At 41.0% G+C, this 20,304-nt stretch overlaps 2 protein-coding genes across 5 annotated transcripts in view; both read right to left on the bottom strand.

Annotated features, from left to right (window-relative positions):
• The window catches only part of LOC134032503 (myelin proteolipid protein-like), a 422,406-nt gene that overhangs the window by 244,230 nt on the left and 157,872 nt on the right, over nucleotides 1-20,304 (bottom strand). The gene's annotated exons all lie outside the window — the stretch shown is intronic.
• LOC134032131 (neuroligin-3-like) overlaps nucleotides 1-20,304 on the bottom strand; it is a 205,829-nt gene that overhangs the window by 136,587 nt on the left and 48,938 nt on the right. For all 3 annotated transcript variants that reach the window (XM_062475965.1, XM_062475966.1, XM_062475967.1), the window contains one exon: nucleotides 15,157-15,306. In XM_062475965.1, coding sequence (XP_062331949.1) covers nucleotides 15,157-15,306 — 150 coding nt within the window. The remainder of the gene's footprint in view (nucleotides 1-15,156; nucleotides 15,307-20,304) is intronic.

Below are 20,304 nucleotides of genomic sequence, written 5' to 3'. Positions count from 1 at the left end.
AAAATCAAAACAAACCTATCAGAGAGATAGCAAAAACATTAGGTGTGGCCAAATCAACTGTTTGGTACATTCTTAAAAAGAAAGAACGCACTGGTGAGCTCAGCAACACCAAAAGACCCGGAAGACCACGTAAAACAACTGTGGTGGATGACAGAAGAATTCTTTCCCTGGTGAAGAAAAACCCCTTCACAACAGTTGGCCAGATCAAGAACACTCTCCAGGAGGTAGGCGTATCTGTGTCAAAGTCAACAATTAAGAGAAGACTTCACCAGAGTAAATACAGAGGGTTCACCACAAGATGTAAACCATTGGTGAGTCTCAAAAACAGGAAGACCAGATTAGAGTTTGCCAAAAAACATCTAAAAGAGCCTGTACAGTTCTGAAACAACATCCTATGGACAGATGAGACCAAGATCAACTTGTACCAGAATGATGGGAAGAGAAGAGTATGGAGAAGGGAAGGAACTGCTCATGATCCGAAGCATACCACCTCATCAGTGAAGCATGGTGGAGGTAGTGTTATGGCGTGGGCATGTATGGCTGCCAATGGAACTGGTTCCCTTGTATTTATCGATGATGTGACTGCTGACAAAAGCAGTAGGATGAATTCTGAAGTGTTTCTGGCAATATTATCTGCTCAGATTCAGCCAAATGCTTCAGAACTCATAGGACGGCGCTTCACAGTGCAGATGGACAATGACCCGAAGCATACTGCGAAAGCAACCAAAGAGTTTTTTAAGGCAAAGAAGTGGAATGTTCTGCAATGGCCAAGTCAATCACCTGACCTAAATCCAATTGAGCATGCATTTCCCTTGCTAAAGACAAAACTGAAGGGAAAATGCCCCAAGAACAAGCAGGAACTGAAGACAGTTGCAGTAGAGGCCTGGCAGAGCATCACCAGGGACGAAACCCAGCGTCTGGTGATGTCTATGGGTTCCAGACTTCAGGCTGTCATTGACTGCAAAGGATTTGCAACCAAGTATTAAAAGTGACAATTAGATTTATGATTATGTTAGTTTGTCCAATTATTTTTGGTCCCTTAAAAAGGGGGGGGGGGGCACATATAAAATGTGTTGTAATTCCTACACCGTTCACCTGATTTGGATGTAAATACCCTGAAATTAAAGCTGAAAGTCTGCACTTAAAGCACATCTTGATTGTTTCATTTCAAATCCATTGTGGTGGTATACAGAGCCAAAATGATGAAAATTGTGTCAATGTCCAAATATTTATGGACCTAACTGTATATGATTTCAGCCAGTTCAATACACTATCCGTGAACCCAATAAGCTTTTCCAGTCTATTGATTAGGATGTCGTGATCAATTGTATCAAATGCTGCACTGAGATCTAACAGGATAAGGATAGAGACTTTATTTGCATCAGAGTTTAGTCTGAGGTCGCTAATTATTTTGGTGAGAGCAGTTTCAGTACTGTGATATTTCCTGAAACCTGACTGCGAGACTTCCAGGATGTTATTTTCTTCAAGAAAAGAATTTAATTGGACTAAAACTATCTTTTCCAGTACTTTACTAATAAATGGAAGGTTTGATATTGGTCTGTAATTTGCAAGTAGACTGTTATCCAATTTGGGTTTCTTTAATAGGGGCTTTACAACAGCTGTTTTGAAGGCATCTGGGAAAACGCCAGTTCTAAGGCATGTGTTTATAATCTCTAGCACCGGACCTGAGACACTATCAAACACTCGCTTAAAGAATGTTGTGGGTATAGGATCAATATCTGAGGTTGTGGAGTTAGATTCGCTGACAATTTTGGAAAGTTCACTAAGTGTGATACAGGTAAATGTGCTCATGGTTATGTTGCAGAATCTACTGATGTCAGTTTCGACCCCACTATTAATAATACTAGCTCTGATCAAAGTTATTTTGTTCTTGAAGAACAAAGCAAGCTCTTCACATTTAACTACTGAGGATGGAGGTGGAGCAGGGACAGTGTTTAGCAGCTGGTCAATGGTGGAGAAAAGAACTCTGGAATTTCTGGCATTTTCTGTAATAATGTTGGAGAAATATTCTCTCCTTGCTAGACGGATGGTTTTGTTATAGGTGGTTAGTGTATCTTTGTAGATATTGTAGTGGATAGTGATCTTTGTTTTCCTCCATTTTCTCTCTGCTGCACGGCATTTTCTTTTTGTTTCACTAACATTTTTATTTCTCAGCCATGGGGAGGTTCTGCTTGTGCACTTCTTTTTGGTTTTCAGTGGTGCAACAGAGTCTAACACAGATAATAGTGCATCATTGAGGTTCTCTACCATTTCATTCAGAGAGCAATCATGGTTAGTCGGCTCATATAGAGAAAATTTCATCATAGCTGTATCGTCTAAATATCTTCTATGGACTAAGAATTCTTTTTTGTTTTTTGTTAGGATAATTTCCACATTAAAAAGTATATAATGATGGTCTGAGAGGGGTAGATCAGTTATTGAAATATTATTGATATTTAGTCCAGTTGTTATCACTAGATCTAGTGTGTTTCCGTGTCGGTGTGTTGGGTCTGTTATGTGTTGAGTTAGATTGAAACTGTCAAGGAGATTTAAGAGCTCAATAGTTCTTGGGTCTGCTTTTTTATTTACTTGGATATTTAAGTCTCCGTTTAAAACTACTTTGTCATATCTAGTGACACATAGTGATAATAGTTCAGAGAATTCTTGTATGAATATTGGCGAGTGCTTGGGTGGCCGATATATAATAACAAAAAGTATTGATTCGGTTTTGAGCTCTATAGCAAGATATTCATATGATGTGAATTCACCTAGCTCAGTGATTTTGAACAACAGTTTAGAGGAGAAAATAGCTGCGACTCCTCCACCTTTTTTTATGTCCTAGAAACTTGGTGAAAGCTGTAATCGGGCGGACACGCTTCTATCAAAGTTGCTGTTGCCGTGTCATTGTTTAGCCAGGTTTCTGTTAGACAGATGCAGTCTAAGTTGTTTTCTTTGACCAGATCATTAACTAGAAATGTTTTGTTATTTAGTGATCTAACATTTAGAAGGGCCAGTTTCATCTGTGGGGTATTAACAGATAAAACAGGGGTAGATAAATCTGTTGGAAGAATATGGATAGTTCTGTGACTTCTAACACTAGTTTCAGGTTTGTAACCATGCATTTTACCATGCCATTTTCTGTTTGTGATGATGACCGGTATGTCCAATGAAATAGCATGGTGGCTGTCCTAGCGTAGCTTTTCTTTGGGAAAGTCTCTGTCATTGAGCTGTTCCATCACAAGGGAATTGTAGGGTGTGCTTGCTTGCGTCGGTTGCACAGGGGTCCGTTTTTGAATGACATTTTTACAACTGATATTTCTGTATATTTTATATAAAAATGCATACTTATTATTTATAAAGATTACATAGACTTAAAAGCATTTTTTTTCTGCTGCTCATTTACAACTGAAAATACGAGTGAAGTGTAGAATGAAATAGATCTATTCTCATTTCCCCTGCAAGAGGCAGCCTCATCGTTGAATCAAAACGGATAAATTTGGTAGACCGGTGTAAAAATTGACCTAATCTCTATGACTTAAACGTCCTTTTAAGTTTTCCCTTATCGTGATATTTTCAGGCATTTAGCCTACTCATTGCTTTCATTCATTAATAAAGAACCCCCTTTGAAGATTATTCTACGACGTTACCCGGCAGTAGAAGATGGAATACTGCTGTGTTCGTCTTGGTAGCGATTGCGTTGGTTGAATTGGATTTAACGTTCCGTTGTACGGTTTAGGCTGAAATTAATTATTTTCATGAACAGATTGACAAAGTTTAGGCTGTGGCAATGAAGTTCAGGTTAGTAGTTAGACTTTTGATTTAAGTAAGGGGAGTGCCGAACATGTTCTGTCGCCGTTTGACTTCCTACAGTTGTGTAGATGTTTTTGTAGTGTCTCGCGTAGGCTACAGCGTTGCAGTGAGCTACACTGGTTACTGGTATACTACAAAGTATATGTACTTCCTTAATAATATCAGCTTATATTGTACATTACACATCACAATTGTGTGTCATATCACAAAGTAAAATGAGTAAATAGTTATCACCCTGGCCTCTTTGCTTGTGGCGTTTCTGCAGCTGCCTTGCAGTAAAGCTTTAGTTAGCCTAGCTATCCCCCAAGTTAACAGATGCGAAACGAATGTTCTGCCAAAGGTAGTCACGCGTGTTTTTGTGACGTTAGTGACGTAGTGACGTTAGTAACGTCAGTGACTGTGGCTAGCAAATTAGCTGCCTTGCAGTAAAGCTATAGTTAGCCTGGCTATCCCCCAAGTTAACAGATGCGAAACGAATGTTCTGCCAAAGGTAGTCACGCGTGTTTTCGTGACGTTAGTGACGTAGTGACGTTAGTAACGTCAGTGACTGTGGCTAGCAAATTAGCCACCGTTAGCTTCACTTTTCGCCACAAAAACTTAACTTGAGCCTAAACCATGCAACGGAACGTAAATCCCAATAGAAGCAACTCAATCGCTAACAAGACGAAACTTTTGACACCTAGGTTGTCTATGTAGACCAAATATTGACTGAGTTTTAGGGGGGCAAAAAGAATAATAAAAATAATAATATATATGTGAGAGAACAAAGGTTGTGCCCTTGCCGAAGGCAAAGCACACCCAATAAAGAGGAACAGGAAAACACTAGAGAGAATGCTTAACAGCATTCTCACAATAATAAATATAGCTGCAAGCAGCAATGGCGGATTCCTCCAAACATTGTGAACCATTGAAAAATGTATATCCTTCACAAATTGTCACTGTATAGAAAAATCCATCCTGCAGACTTACCAATGGGATACCAAATCTGAAATGCAATACCATCAAGATCCACAAGGGCCTTAGTTTCAAGCCAAGGAATGAGTGGGGGCTTGGTCAGCCCACAATCTCCTGAAATGTTGTGTGTGCGTCTCGCCAAGCTCGCGCGTGTCAAGGGAAAGGCTGAGTGTGTGAGAATGTGGAGCACGCGCACGCTGAGGAGCAGAGGGAGACATTACATTGGAAATCTCCCTCGCAATTTGCCAAGCATGCATGTTTCAAATATTCACAAAAAATCTACTTTTCATCTTACAGTCAACTTTTTCTCAGATTTGTGTAATAAACATTCTCAAGTGTCTTCATATGAACTTGTTATTGTGATCAGAGTATCAGTTTTTGACTGGCGGATGTGTAAAGCATTATTTTAGCGTTAGCGATAAATTCGATTTGCTTTATATCAATCATTTTTAGAGATATGAAGTTGCCTTTGCATATGGTAACATGTTGTAGTGTCTTCCACCGATATACCAAGGTTGGTGTTGATATCTCAAAGATTTGCTGAGATTTGACCCAAATTCCTGTTTGGTTGCTTTGTTGCCAATTTTGATTGGCTGTACCGGACAAACTGTTTTGAAAATCAAATATGTAAATAATGCCTGAGTGAGGGTTGCTCTGACGATGATGTGTGCCACTTCTGGGGAAGATTGGAAAAAAATTGTAGGAGGAGTAGGCTTTCAAAGGTTTTTGATAAAACCGGAAATGGCGGAAAATCTATATAACCTGAAATTGACGTCATAGGGTGTGTTGAACTCGTCTTGATCCAGGGAATCCAATGGTACCTCATTTTTGAACATCAGTCATACGGTTCAAAAGTTGCGTGTATAAACACAAGTCCAACTTTGACCCATTGGTGGCGCTAGAGTGGTCTAATGGGAGACATGAAACTTGGTGTGAATAAAGCAAGGACTGTCCTTAATGAGTGTGCCAAATTTCACAAAAAGTTACCGGTTCTAGGGGCTGCCATTGACTCCCATGGTCCTAGAATAATAATAAAACCTACAATAACAATAGGTTTCCTCCTCAAGGAGGAATCCTAATAAGTATGCAGAATAACAATAGTGTTTTTGCTTGCAGCAAACACACTAATTACTCATCACAAAAGTAACATGTCTAAAAAGTTAACAATTGTGTTACTCTTAACATGGTCATAACATTTCAGAAGCTTGTGCCTCAAATGAGTTCTTTGTGGAAACCAGTTTATGAAAATTATCATAAATAATTCAATGTCTTAGACTCTAAAGATCTACCTTTATGTTACAGTAGCCGCCTGAGGAGGACTTCTCTTTAGGATATGAATATAAACATTGATGTTCTTGTCAAAAACAATTAGCATCCTTAATGAAAACATTGGCTGCATTTATGTTGCTATAAGTGCAAAACCACATCTTCCAGATTACAATGTTTGATAGAATATCAGTAGTACCTCACAGAAATGTATGCCTGTTCAGTATGTGTAAAATGTAAAATTCAATGACTTATAATATTACTTGTGAAAAACATTTGAACTCTTCACTAATTATTCAAGCGTTACCTTGTCATCCCGCAGTAACTACTAGTGATGTGGACCATTATTTGTGAAAAACATGTTAACTCCTCACTTACATGTCACCCCGCAAAAACTATATACAACATAAAACAACTGCAGTGATTGGGTCTAACATTTTTTTTTAATTATATGCACTGGAAGATTTCCATGAAATCGTAAATGAAAATCCTACGTAATGCAAAAATGCACAACTAGGCATGCAAGAATAAAGCACAGTGTAAAATATGTCACAATGACATTAAGAAAATGAAACATTTATAAAAACGCTGCATTTCAAAAAACAACCACGTTGGTTCACACCATAGATATATATAAAGGCTAGATGTCTTACGGCGGAGTGTAGAACGTCCGCACATGGCGGACATCTTGCTACAGTCAACTCGTTCACCCATAACATTGTGTTGGTGCTACATGTACTTTTTAAATAACCATAACTTGCTCAATTTTCAACCGATTTTTAAACGGTTTGGTTTGTTATCAACGTCAGATATGTCGTTATGCCACTGCATACTTCAATCCAAAAAACAAAAAAAAACATAAATATTCATAAGTATGCAGTGGCAAAATCGGTTGAAAAGTTATGGTTATTTAAAAAGTACATGTAGCCGCCATGTGCGGACATTCGACTCCGTTGGCCAGCAACGCGGACGAGACATCTAGGCTTTATATATATATCTATGGTTCACACCACCAACATCAGCCGAGAACACAGCAGCATTAGCCGAGAACACCGCAGCATTAGCCGAGAACACAGCAGCATTAGCTGCTTCCGTTGCTTCCGTTGCTCACAACGGAACTGTCTTGGAGGTTTGCTATCGAACATAACTCAGTACAACATCGCTGAAACTAAGAGAGGGTGTGCATTTTGTAAAACATAATATTATAATTAAAATATAATAAAACCAAATTACATTGGTGAATTTAAGTTGTGTTCTTTGTTGGAATGATTTCAAATTGACCGACTGTCAACAAGTTTGTTTTTATTTTGGTGGGAACCCAACTAATTCCACTTTACACTGCCCCTAGTGGTCTGGAGAACTTTTTGTTGTGAGCAACTTGAAATGCAGCGTTTATGCAAATGTTGTTGTGTTTTGGGATAATGCTGCGGTGTTCTCGGCTAATGCTGCTGTATTCTCAGCTGATGTTGGTGGTGTGAACCAATGCTGTGTTGTCACTTAATGTTGTGGTGTTGTAAGTAGTTGATTGTTTTTTGAAATGCAGCGTTTTTATAAATGTTTCGTTTTTGTTAATGTCGTTGTGTTTTCAACTTTTGTTTGCTTCGCTAATGTTGTTGTGTTGTGCACCCGTGGGCCACCATACAAAACGCTTGCTGTCAAAGCTTGGTTTGGTACGTTTGACAAGCCTGTCACTGACCGCTATCCCAGTTTGCTGTAAGGCCAGGCTACAAGTCCCATTCATACAAGCTGTATAGTATTGAAATCGAAATTCGCACTAATTCTACAGTTCGAAATTCTAGTGAAATTCACCTAATCGTTATCTAAGGGGGTTTTGTTTGCCAAATACTGGATATTTACCATCCATAAATATGTGCCAAATGTCTGTCTGATTTCACGCTCTCACTCATTGACTACGGTGCACAAGAGTACAAATGTATAGGGAAAACATGACATGTTTTTCAGGACAAATAGGTTTCGTTAATATATAATGTAGGCAAGTCGAATGGATTTGGGAAATGGGCCGGCCGGGATTTTATATTTTCAGAGCTGCAGAAAGACTTACGAGTAATCACATCGATATTGCCCGCATAATCATACAGTAGGCTATGATCAAATATTGGACGTGTCCCCCTGTCCTCCCATAGAATTACGCCTATGTGGGGGGATATAATATTTATAAACTGGTTTCCACAAAGAACCCATTTGAGGCACAAGCTTCTGAAATGTTATGACCATGTTAAGAGTAAAAAAAAACACAATTGTTCACTTTCTAGACATGTTACTTTTGTGATTATTATTCTTTCTTAATTGGTCATAGTTCACAAGAAGTTCTCAATGAGGATATATTTTTTAAATCAAATACCTACAAAGGAACTACCTTTGTACTAAATTTGCTATTACTTACTGCTCAGTTAATCTTGGATCCATATTAGTTAATAGTATTAAGTTCAGTGTTAATGTAGTACTACCTATTACTTCCTGCATAGCTACTCGTTAACAACGGACCATTGTTACCGATTACTCCGTTCCCCTCTAAAGGAGAGATGTAGCTATGACAATGACCCACACCACTAGGGTGGAACGGTACACTGAAGTCACGGTTCGGTTCATACCGCGGTTCAGATATCACCGTTCGGTACGAGTTCGGTACAACGGAGGGAAAAGCAAAACAAACCAGGTTTCTCTACGAGTGAATACGGCGCATTGAAGACGAAATGTAAATTCCGATTGTGTCAGTAATTTATTTGGCCCTATTTGTATGTGTATCTAATAGCTGGTTAAGCACTGTAGGGAGAAGTTTTTTGTTGTTGTTGTTTGTCTCGTTCCAGTGATTGGCACACCTGGGTGATGGCGTCGGATATTTGAAGTCATTTAGCACACGCCAGATGGTTTATATGCGTTAGCATGTTAGATGTATTTCCAGTCACATACCCCACAACCAGTGATGTGCGTAATGTCAGAAAGAGGCTAGGCACTTAAATGGGAAAATGTGTCCAAACTTTTGACTGGCCCTACTGTACATGTTGAAGAATAAAGGATCGAAGTGCGAAAGTGAGTTTTTCGCTTGTCGTCCGCAGTGAACGGACAGTAAAAGCACTGCTTATAAAAATAAAAAAATTGTATTTGATTATGCGTAATTGATACATTCGTCATTGTAACGTCTAAAAAATTGCAATAACACACATATTGCATATATAAATCACAAGAATAAACAGTAAAAATACAAATACAAGTTTATTAAATAAAATGATTTAATAAAAAAATGTTTACACTTGAATTTTGGCAGGGTAGGCAGTGCCTATACCTTGCCTACCCAGACTGCACGTCACTGCCCACAACTGCTGAACAACGCCGACACACATTGCTCGTCTTATCCACCACTCTCTCGCCTGTAGGCTACTAGTGTAACTGAAAGGGAAACCGAAGTTTTCCCAAACTTGCAATCTTAAAAAGGCCGGCGGGTCCTCTATCTCTCGTGGGTCGCCACCACTCGCCATACTCGTCCTTAGTGCTGCTAGCTAGCCTATCTCTGACTCACGGAGGCGCCAATCAGAGCTTCAGAGCTTAAGATTAGAAAGAACACGAGTATCTAACAGTAGTTCCGCATTACATTATTTAATTTGCACGCGAGTTTTATTTATTTTTATACCGTGTATTCTCCGTGTAATTTCATGCACCGAACCTTGACGCCCGTACCGTACGGTTTGGTACGAATACATGTACCGTTCCACCCCTACACACCACTGACCTCTACTTTACCACTAAACTACATTCAAACATACATTACAGATGAAAGTGCCTGCAAAGATGACTGCAGGGACAAAGGTTGAGGTAATGGTGATTTGATCCGCAGCATTTACCCAACTAAAGTTCCGAAGTTTCTTGGTGACTGTCTATCTCTACATGAAAGTACGAGGGTCAGATTTTTCTACAGTAGAGCAAAATTGGTCAGATCAGAGCCTTCCAGGACGCATCACAGTAATACATTTATTTTGCAGTAAATTGATTATAAATTCCAAACTATAATGTTAAGGACCTCTCCTGAGAATTGATAAAGGCGACCAGTATTACTGTGCACTTCCACTGTCTAACAAAGAAAGTAGGTTTTCTAAGACTCTACCACTTTGAGATGAGGCCAGATCTTTCAATATTGCTTGTGACTATCAGAGGTGAGACTCTGAAGTGAGACGTGTCATTGACCACCTTTCCTCTACTGAGCAGTTGGCTGAGAGGACGGAGAAGAATATCACCTTGGTTTTTGGCAGGAGAGTCAGGCCTTTGTTAATTTTTAATGCATTTGGAAACACTAATTAAGTCCTCCCCATAGGAGCAGGGAATTGACATGCTCTGGAGAGCCAGTGAGTAATTATATTTGTAAAGAGCAGTGATACAAGATACTCCCCTCTGACTGGGACTCATTACACATCATTAGAGAGGCAGGCTAACCCACCCACCCACGCATGCACGCAAACACACACACACACACATTTGCACAAGCATACATGCACCCACAAATCAATGGACAGAGAGCAAAGAGGATTTTCCTTTTGTAGATAAACAATGTTCTCCAGGACTGTTACATAAATGGCCCAGCCGTAACTAAACCCATAGTGACCCCTAGAAGTGACTTCCTGTAGAGGATGTCCTACAACAGCAGAAACACACTCTGACTCCCCCATCAGCAATTAAAGGTAAAACATGGAGTGAATCCTCATTGAGATATGAACCCTTCCTTAGATGAAACCCCACGAGGATAATGGTGGACTCTTTGAAGCCATAATTACTGTTTCTGTAGCAGGATGAGAGCTGAGACATCCACCACCACCACATTATTGGACCCCTCTAATTGGAACAAGAACAGGAGCAACTTAATGGCAGATACGCTGAAAATAGTTTCTGTAATTCAGTCTGTGCTGCTCTGTCCTCTTTCTGTCTCTGCATCTGCCTCACCTTATCTACATAGTTTGTGTCTGCCCCCTTTAGCTCCTTCTCTCTCTCTCACACACACACACACACACACACACACACTTAGTCATTGCTAAAGATACACACACACACACACACACTCTACCACTACCAATAATCAAGACCACAAAAGCAGTATTGAGATATTACCTACCATCCAACAATACAATATGCCCTGTGCCATTCACCACAACCCACTGAAGGGTGTCATATTCACTCTCTTCCTCTTCATATTACTCAAAGGGAAATACAACTCTGAAGTATAAATATATAAATACAAATAAATATTTCATTACAAATAGCCTCCATTTGAAGTGTATTATTCAGATATTGAGTGTCTGTCGTGTGTGTGTGCGCGCAGGAGTGTATGTGAGCATGTGTTGTTTTATTGATGCCATTCTCTCCTTGGCCGTTAAAAGAGTGGGCAGGCCTGTCATGTACTAGAGTGGCGGGCCTCAAAGCTGCATGTCTTTTTTCACTTTATATTCATTATCTTGTCTAATTTTCTCATCCTCAATTATTCCCTCATCCCTTTAAGCACCCTAATTAAAAGAGTGTTCATTTTTTTGTCTAATAGTGCTTTATTTATTTATTTTGCCATTTCACTTGAAACTGTTCGCACTCCCTCTTTGAATCTAAATTACTTTTAGCAGCTGCCAGTATTCTAATGAAGGGAGTTCTACTCAGTCCTTGAGAGGAGAAATAGAATGCTAAAATCTCAAGTTCTCTGGCTACCTTTCTCCCTCTCTTGCACACATTGCCCCCCCCCCCTCTTTCTCTCTCGTTTCCCTCTTTATGTCTTTTCTTTTTTTGCCTTTTCAGCTCCATCCCTCTCTTCGCTTACTCCTCCTCACTTTTCTTCGGTCTCTCTCTTTTTTATTCCCTTCCCTCCCTTTCTATGTACTCCGCTCTCTCTAAAATGATTTCCATTTCACTGGGCAGATGGGATGATTTAGAGCAGCAAGGTTGGGAAGTTGCGTGTCCTACTGTATATTTCTGAGCAGCCTCACTACAGCTGACCATGCCGTCAATACATATAGCTACTCGTCTGCCTAATCCCAGGTATTAGTATGGATGAAAGCGGGTTGATGTTAGCGATATCCTGTATATCCATTCTGTTCAATACCGCAGGCATATAAAACAGTTTTTACCCTCCATGTTCCAAACATCGTTTCTCTACTTACCCACTCAAAATCAACAGGAAGATTAACCGTTAATTGCCTAGTCATGATGTGATTGCCCTATAACTCAGGTTTTATTTAGCTTTTTACAGGTGTCTCCGTGATAACAGTTAACCTTTTCATGTTCCTGTTAAATTTGCCTGAAAACGCCTAAACAGCATACCCAAAGTAAATTGGAAGCTGTTCTTGAACCATTTGGAGTACATGCATGTAAATGATCTCTTTTGAAAGCTGACACTCTGAAGTTATGTCCCCTGTTGTCAGGACCCCTGTCAGTCCTTCTAGTGTTGAGTAATAGAAGCTTGAACACAAGGAAAGTGAAAATTTCTATTTCCGCCTAGATTTTGTTTTGAAAACAGAGGCCTGAAGAGGCCTAGAGGTGGTAGGTATTATCTGGAAGACTAAATTGGACCACAGGTTGAAGCCTTACCCAATTCAAATCAAAAGTCAAACATAATACCACAATATATTCATATTTGACACATGTTTTTATAAGAGTACATCCAGGAATTTTCTAAAAGGGTCTTTTGGAGACTCCAAAATGACCCTTTGTAACCAAGGTCAAGGTCAAATAAAAAGGTATTATTTTTCATAATTGTTATCTCTGGCCCATCTCTGGTACTTAGAAATATCATATATAATAGCTAAATCCCTAATTAGTAATACTGAAACACAAAAACTGAAGCATGAACACATTGGAGTGCTTTATCTGATTCCAAGGATTGGCGCACAAAGAACACTGATTCTGTCAACCATATTGCGCAATCGACTGTTATTTTGAAGGCTCCACAGACGCATACAAATGAGGTATTGGCATTTTCAGCTAGCTGTCAGCTACAAGGCTAACGAGCTAATTTCAGAGCCAGTCGAAGCCAGTTCGAGAAATTTGTTTAGAACGAGTGTGGGGGGGGGGGGCGGGGGGGGGCAGGACGCACAGACCTAGTTGGCTTTAGAGGGCTGTCAACGGGGCATGGAAGCTCCTATTGGGTCGAACAAGGTGTCAATCAAAAGGGGAGGGTTCAACGGACATTTTGAGACCTTCATTTTGTAAATACTCCGTTGATAAATCGGAGAAAATAACACTTTTATGTGAACAAGTTGTTTCTTCCGTCGGCTAACTTGCATAATGAAACAAAGGATAATGGCTATTCATGAACGTAAAACATTGTATTTGGACGAATTACTTTACATGGTTAGATACTTTGAACCCTTGGGACTTACGCAGATCAAGTTTTGATGGCATGATTTGCACACCTGGACCTATTTGAACAACTTAGGGTGAGTACAACTTTTTTCTTTGGCATTGTTGAAGGAATGTTCACCGGAAAAAGACGTTGACTTTGCTTGCTATTGCGACTTGATCTTGAATTGGTTTATTTCAATGGAAGCACAAGAATCGTAGCTTTCCAACGATGTATAACATGTGTAGCGTCTAAAAAATATATTTTTTAGAATTTAGTGCGTCGTAACTGAGGAAGGGGGAGGCAGCATTTTTGTCTCGCGGGCGAAACAGGAGCGTAAACAGGTTAAAGAGCAGAGCAGAGGGAGACTATCGGAGCAGGCGGCTGCATTATTACACTGCTTCATGCATCGCTGCCTTCGTTACTTCACTAGCTTTACTAAGGCTGTTAGACTCACCCTGGGAATATTGTGTGCACCTGTTAGTGTGTGTGTTAGTTTGGTTGTGTGCATTTGTGTGTATGTGTGTATTTCTGTACTTTTAGTGAGATAAACAGTACATTTGACCTGGGACAATTAATCGTAAATGTACTTCTCATAAGTGTGGATACATGACATTGAAATGTATAATGCTCCACACACCAGCACCAGAAGGAAGGAGGATTCTGACTGATTCAACTTAAATCCCAAAATCTCTTGCAGAATAGGCTCAACAATAGAAAAAAAAAAAAAAAACAATCAAAGCAAAATGAGCAATTTGGATAACAAATCCCACACATTTATTTATCTCTCTTGATTGATGTCACCCTCTTTTCTCCTTATCTTTTAACAGAAGGTCTCAAGATGAATCTATCCTTATCTCAATATCAACAGCCCTTCCCTGCCCAGTATTCCATGAGTGACCCCACAGCGAAAATCTGACAGTATGAGAGACTAGGAACAGACTGAGACACATCTGATCTCCAAGCAGCAGCATCTAGTGGCTAATAACACATGGCTAATGCCATTTCACAGTCACACTGTCTACTGTGTGTTCTGTTATTGTGAACAGAGGTTATGGACAGAATTGAGCTGTGTAAAAGAATGTGAGAAAGGAAAAGGAGGATGGAAACATCTGTGTGTGTATGTGAGTAGAGCTAAAGAACTCCATTTTGTTTTGCTGCATTCGTTTCCATGGAGCTCGCTCTGTTTCCCTCTGTGTCTGAGAGCTGTGGGACAATCCCAACCACTCAGCTTCCCTCTTCCTCTCCCTCACTCCAATCCTCACTGTCTTCTTCTCTCTCATTTATTGTTCACCGCTCCCCTTTTTGTCACTTTCCCTTTCTCCAATCTTCTTCCTAATGCTAACTTACTTTTTATACTGTAATTTGCATGATTCTCTTTTTAAATCCTTCTCTTTCTCTGGCTATGGCACTTTTTCTTCTCTCTCCCTCTCTTTCTCTCCCTAATTCCCTATGTCTCCCTAGAGTTTCTCTTTCACCAAAACCTCTCTGGTACAGTATGACAACAGTTCACCACTCATTACAATAGATTATTCATCTGCTACAAGTCCCCAGGTAGAGAATACACGTGAAACATGCACTCCATTATTGCTGTCTATGTACACACATACCGCTACAAGGGGAAAAGCGAGGTCAACACTACTGAACAGCATCAATATACTTCAGGAGCATGTAGCAATCAACCATCTCTTTCCCACACTACACACAGAGACACACACACATGCCCTACAAAGCTGCCCCAGAAAAAATACCTTGAAAAGAAGAAAAAGGCAAGAACGGTGAGAAAAACAGAGACTTACCAAGAACTCCAACGCGGTAGTTGAGCGTGATGACAATGACGTTCCCGTAGCTGGCCAGAACACTGCCGTCAATCATGTTTCCGGTCCCCTCCATGTAGGAGCCTCCGTGGATGTACACCATTACAGGTTTGGCCCCCGTATCTCGTATGTCTGCAAGAGTGGCCACCGTTAACACTTACATAGCCAACCTCTCAGGGGGGTCAAGGGTCAACACATGTACACATTTACAACTAACTAGCAGGCGGTTGGTGGGTGGGTGACAAAAAATCCACAGGCTAGACCATGGGTAGAATGCAGGAAGAAGAACTTGGGATGAATTTGATTTTGGATCATCACAGCACAATGATATTGAGTTAAATCAAATGCATTCCAAGTGTTGGATCTATGTATTTAACCCAGATCTGCCACAGTAACAGTCAGACATACATACAGAGACAGACAGACATCCCTCATATACCAGTTATAAAGCTAAAGCTTAATTTTTGTATAAACCTCCACATGTATTATAAGAATGGGTAACACATTTCCCATCACACTTTGTGGATGTGAGGTAAATAAATGCCGACTTATTATGGAGATGACAGCGTTTCTGCAGCAATAATTGGCTGTTTCGACTGATAATGTGTTTTGACGTGTTATTTACCTTGTATGAACCAAACTATCATGATTCAATTTGGGGGTTTGTTGTCTCCCGGTGGAAGAGGACATTCCTGATTTAGACTTTCAGAAGGCCATTAGAGAGAGAGAGGAGACAGGTACCTGACATGTTAGCTTAGCAGGGCAGGACGTGATCAGGCCTGACAGGGAGAGCAAAACAGCACTAGCTAATTACACAAGCTAGCTACAGTGCACTCTTAATGCAGCCAGTGCCTTTTATTTGACAGTGCTTGCTGTAGTTTTAAACTATGGTATCTTTCCAATGGTAGGCTTGATCTTACACAAACCTTTGTTGCCAGAGCTAGTCTACATCTGGTCAAAGTCAATATATTTCCAATGCTGGCCTACTGTGCACTAGTCTATGTCAATAGCAACAAATGGTATCCCTTATTTTCTGATGCTAGCCAATATCTACCTAGCTAACTGTTGTACTCCAGAGTCCAGTGTGTTCATTGGTCCCAGTTAGTGCATTGGGTCCTCAGTAGAGATAAAGCTTCAGAAGAACCATCAATTACTGACCACCTACTTTCAGAACTGAGACGAGAATCTAGACCTTCCTCACTTTTTGACTCTGTTTCTTTCTCTCTATCTCTCCCCACCCCCAAATCACTGTCTTCAACTCGATTTCTCTGTCTGTCAAAGCCTTGAGAAGATTTAGAAAGAGAGAAAGACAGAAAGAGGTAAAAAGCAGAGAGTGATAAAAGTCAGTCACCGGGCTCCGATTTCAAATGACTAGATTGTATTCAGGTCGTCATAGCAACCGAGAGCCAACATTTTGAAATCCTCAAGAACAGCTAATCATGGATAACATCCTGCACATGCAAATCTGCACACACACACACTCGCGTACACACACCCACACACACACTTAGGCAAAGTTCCCGCTACACATTAGCATGCCCCACACTACAGTAGAATACTTTAATATTTTGTGGTGAGCTCGGTTCTCTCCCTTTTGGTGACCTTTTGGTGTCATTGCCCTGTTATGGTAAAGAGCTGGGCAATAATGTGTAAATGTCCTTATTTATTGATATGTATTTATCTCCCTGGTATCTGAGAGGTGCTGTCGGTACATGATTCACACCGGACAAGTCTCCACACACAAACACACACACAATTAACAGGGGGAAAAGGATAAGGAGGAGCAAGGGGTTGCACAGGGTGGGGAAAGCATGGTGTAACAAATATAGGGAGGTAGGGGGAGGCAGGGAGAGAGAGGCAGAAATTGAGAAGAGAGAAAATATCACCTCCCGGCACTGCGGGAGAGAGAGAGGCCACACAAGAGACAACCGAAATGGGGAGGCACACAGATACAAAGAGAATGGAGGAGAGGGAGAGGTAAACATAGGAGGGGGGTAAGTGGAAGAAGACAGATGAGAAAGAGATTAGTCATGTTCATGTTATCAGTAGCCTCTTTTGTTGATTTCGCAGCATGTTCCCATGACAACAGTCTTTTTCCTTTTGCGGGGGGCTCAGGGGGGTGGGGGGTGAGAATAGAGAGTGCTCGGGTGGACATTGGACACTTTCTGGGGCTGCAGTGCAATTATGTCAGTGCTCGAACAGAGTGCCTCAAGGAAATGATGGGGGTACCCAATCACAGGGCTTGGTCATGTGAGAATGGTTGCGACCTAATATGGTCGTTACAGGTGACTCGTAGGCTACCTTGGTGGCTAAAGGTCTGACACTATCTGACTCATTAAACCTGCAAGGCAAACACACATTCCGACACACACACACACTGTTACTACGTTACACACACTGACACACAACAAACACTGTGCTGTAAGAGAGGAGAGAAGTTAGTTATATCAGATACAGCAGACATCACTAGTAATAAGTAATAGCAGACAGAATTCTATCAAGCCTTTCATGGTTATTAAACAAAACATGTTTAAAAGTCAAACCGTTGACCTGCAGAGGGTCTAGGATGACAAAATCTGACATGTGAACACTTGACATAGAACAAGACAGGGACACAGCAACATGTAAAATGCACATAAGGAAATGAAATCAAACTGACAAGTGAGAGTCATGCCTCACCGTCCCACACACCCAAACCCACACAAAGCCACACACAAATACTGACAGCCACTCTTAGCAGGAATCGGAAGGGAGCACCAGAGACAAGGAAAGAGAGACACAAACAGAGAACAAATTCAAGAAATTCTTTTGATATTCAAGTTCACTCAGGTTAACCGCAATGGGCAGGGAGAGGGAGGACACGACACACCCACAAATACATCATGGAGTGTGAAGATATCGCACTATTCGATTGGTCAGCCCATCTGGTGATTGGATAGACAGTAGGGGGTAGAGCTCAGGATGAGCTGAGATGGCCTGTCAATGACACACGGCAGGGGGGAAGGCTGTCTGGTAGCTCTCTCTATCTTTACCACTCCCACTCAATTTCTCTTCCTCTCTACCACTCTCATTCTCTCCCTACCACTCCCCTCTCTCTGTCTACCCAACCCTCTATTGTATAAAGACCGTCGGTCATAAATCTTGTGCAAGCCCCACTCCCCAGTCCTGGCCTCCTTTCCCCAGATCCAGCCTCCTCTCCCCCAGCCCCAGCCTCCTCTCCCCAGGGCCCAGTCTACTCTCCCCAGACTCAGCCTCCTCTCCTCCAGCCTAGCCTTGACTCCATGAATTCCAGCATGTTCTTCTTCCGTCTCTCCAGAGTGAGACAATGGAAAATGGTGCTAAGTGCCAGTGACATGCTCCATCTCACAACTGTGTAAAACACAGCGGCTGTCAGGGCCAATCAGGCCTGTCGGAGGTGGGGAGAGGGCGACAGACAGACGTGGCATGACATTCTCCCTACTGTACATCACCACCAGCACAACCCTGACACCTCGCTCATGACAACTTCATCCCGGCAGAGTCTAGATTGAGAAACGTCTAGGGGCGGCTTCTCTCACAGTTAATAGACCCATGCAGGAAATACAGTGTGTCAATGAAGACCAGCTTGTTCAAAAGAGTATTTCAAGTAAGGCAGAGAACTGTAACAGTAATTTAATAGAAGTCAAAGAAGACAAAAAGTAAAACATTATATTTAAAAAAATTATGAACAGTCTGACATCAGCCAACACTCTTTCTCTCTTTCTCTCTCTAGTTTCTAGCATGGGGACCATTCTAAGAGTTTGAGCTAGAAATAAACACAGTCACAAATATGTTATTTTCATATTGGGGAGGAGACGGTGCTAGCAAGATGTGAAAAAGCACCTTGTCGGTGGTAGTAGCAGCTATTTTAAGCCCACCTACACTTTCAGACTACTCATCACCAGGAGTCATGAGAAGGTGGGTGGAGGAGGGGAGCATAGAGGAGAGGTAAGATGGTCAGAGGAGGGAGAAGACAGAATGAGAGAGTAGAGGAAAGAAGAATAGAGCAGAGGAGACAGGGAAAGAAGGGCCTCATACAAAAAAGGTGCTTACACCATGTCAAGGTTCACAGCCCTGCTGATGCCGGACATCTGGATGGAGAACAAGATGAATGTTCTGTGGAATCTCAGTTTTTTTTTCTTTAGCTCTCAATCCATCTATAAAACACACAATGGAAATAACTGCAGTTGTGTTTATTACACTGTGGCCCTCATGTACGTATACAGTTAGGTCCATAAATATTTGTACATTGACACAATTTTCATCATTTTGTCTCTGTATACCACCACAATGGATTTGAAATTAAACAATCAAGATGTGCTTTAAGTGCAGACTTTCAGCTTTAATTTCAGGGTATTTACATCCAAATCAGGTGAACGGTGTAGGAATTACAATACATTTTATATGTGCCCCCCCCCCCCCCATTTTAAGGGACCAAAAGTAATTGGACAATTGGCTGCTCAGCTGTTCCATGGCCAGGTGTATGTTATTCCCTCATGGGAGTTCGTTATTTCATTGACAAGGAGCAGATAAAAGGTCTAGAGTTCATTTCAAGTATGGTATTTGTGTTTGGAATCTGTTGCTGTCAACTCTCAATATGAAGTCCAAACAGCTGTCACCATCAGTGAAGCAAGCCATCATTAGGCTGAAAAATCAAAACAAACCTATCAGAGAGATAGCAAAAACATTAGGTGTGGCCAAATCAACTGTTTGGTACATTCTTAAAAAGAAAGAACGCACTGGTGAGCTCAGCAACACCAAAAGACCTGGAAGACCACGGAAAACAACTGTGGTGGATGACAGAAGAATTCTTTCCCTGGTGAAGAAAAACCCCTTCACAACAGTTGGCCAGATCAAGAACACTCTGCAGGAGGTAGGCGTATCTGTGTCAAAGTCAAAAATTAAGAGAAGACTTCACCAGAGTAAATACAGAGGGTTCACCACAAGATGTGAACCATTGGTGAGTCTCAAAAACAGGAAGACCAGATTAGAGTTTGCCAAAAAACATCTAAAAGACCCTGTACAGTTCTGGAACAACATCCTATGGACAGATGAGACCAAGATCAACTTGTACCAGAATGTAGGGAAGAGAAGAGTATGGAGAAGGGAAGG

The sequence above is a fragment of the Osmerus eperlanus genome, chromosome 13 (genome assembly GCF_963692335.1).
Source record: "Osmerus eperlanus chromosome 13, fOsmEpe2.1, whole genome shotgun sequence".
NCBI lineage: Eukaryota > Metazoa > Chordata > Actinopteri > Osmeriformes > Osmeridae > Osmerus > Osmerus eperlanus.
The sequence above is the reverse complement of the archived record's forward strand: the minus strand, read 5'-3'. Positions and strand labels throughout refer to the sequence as shown.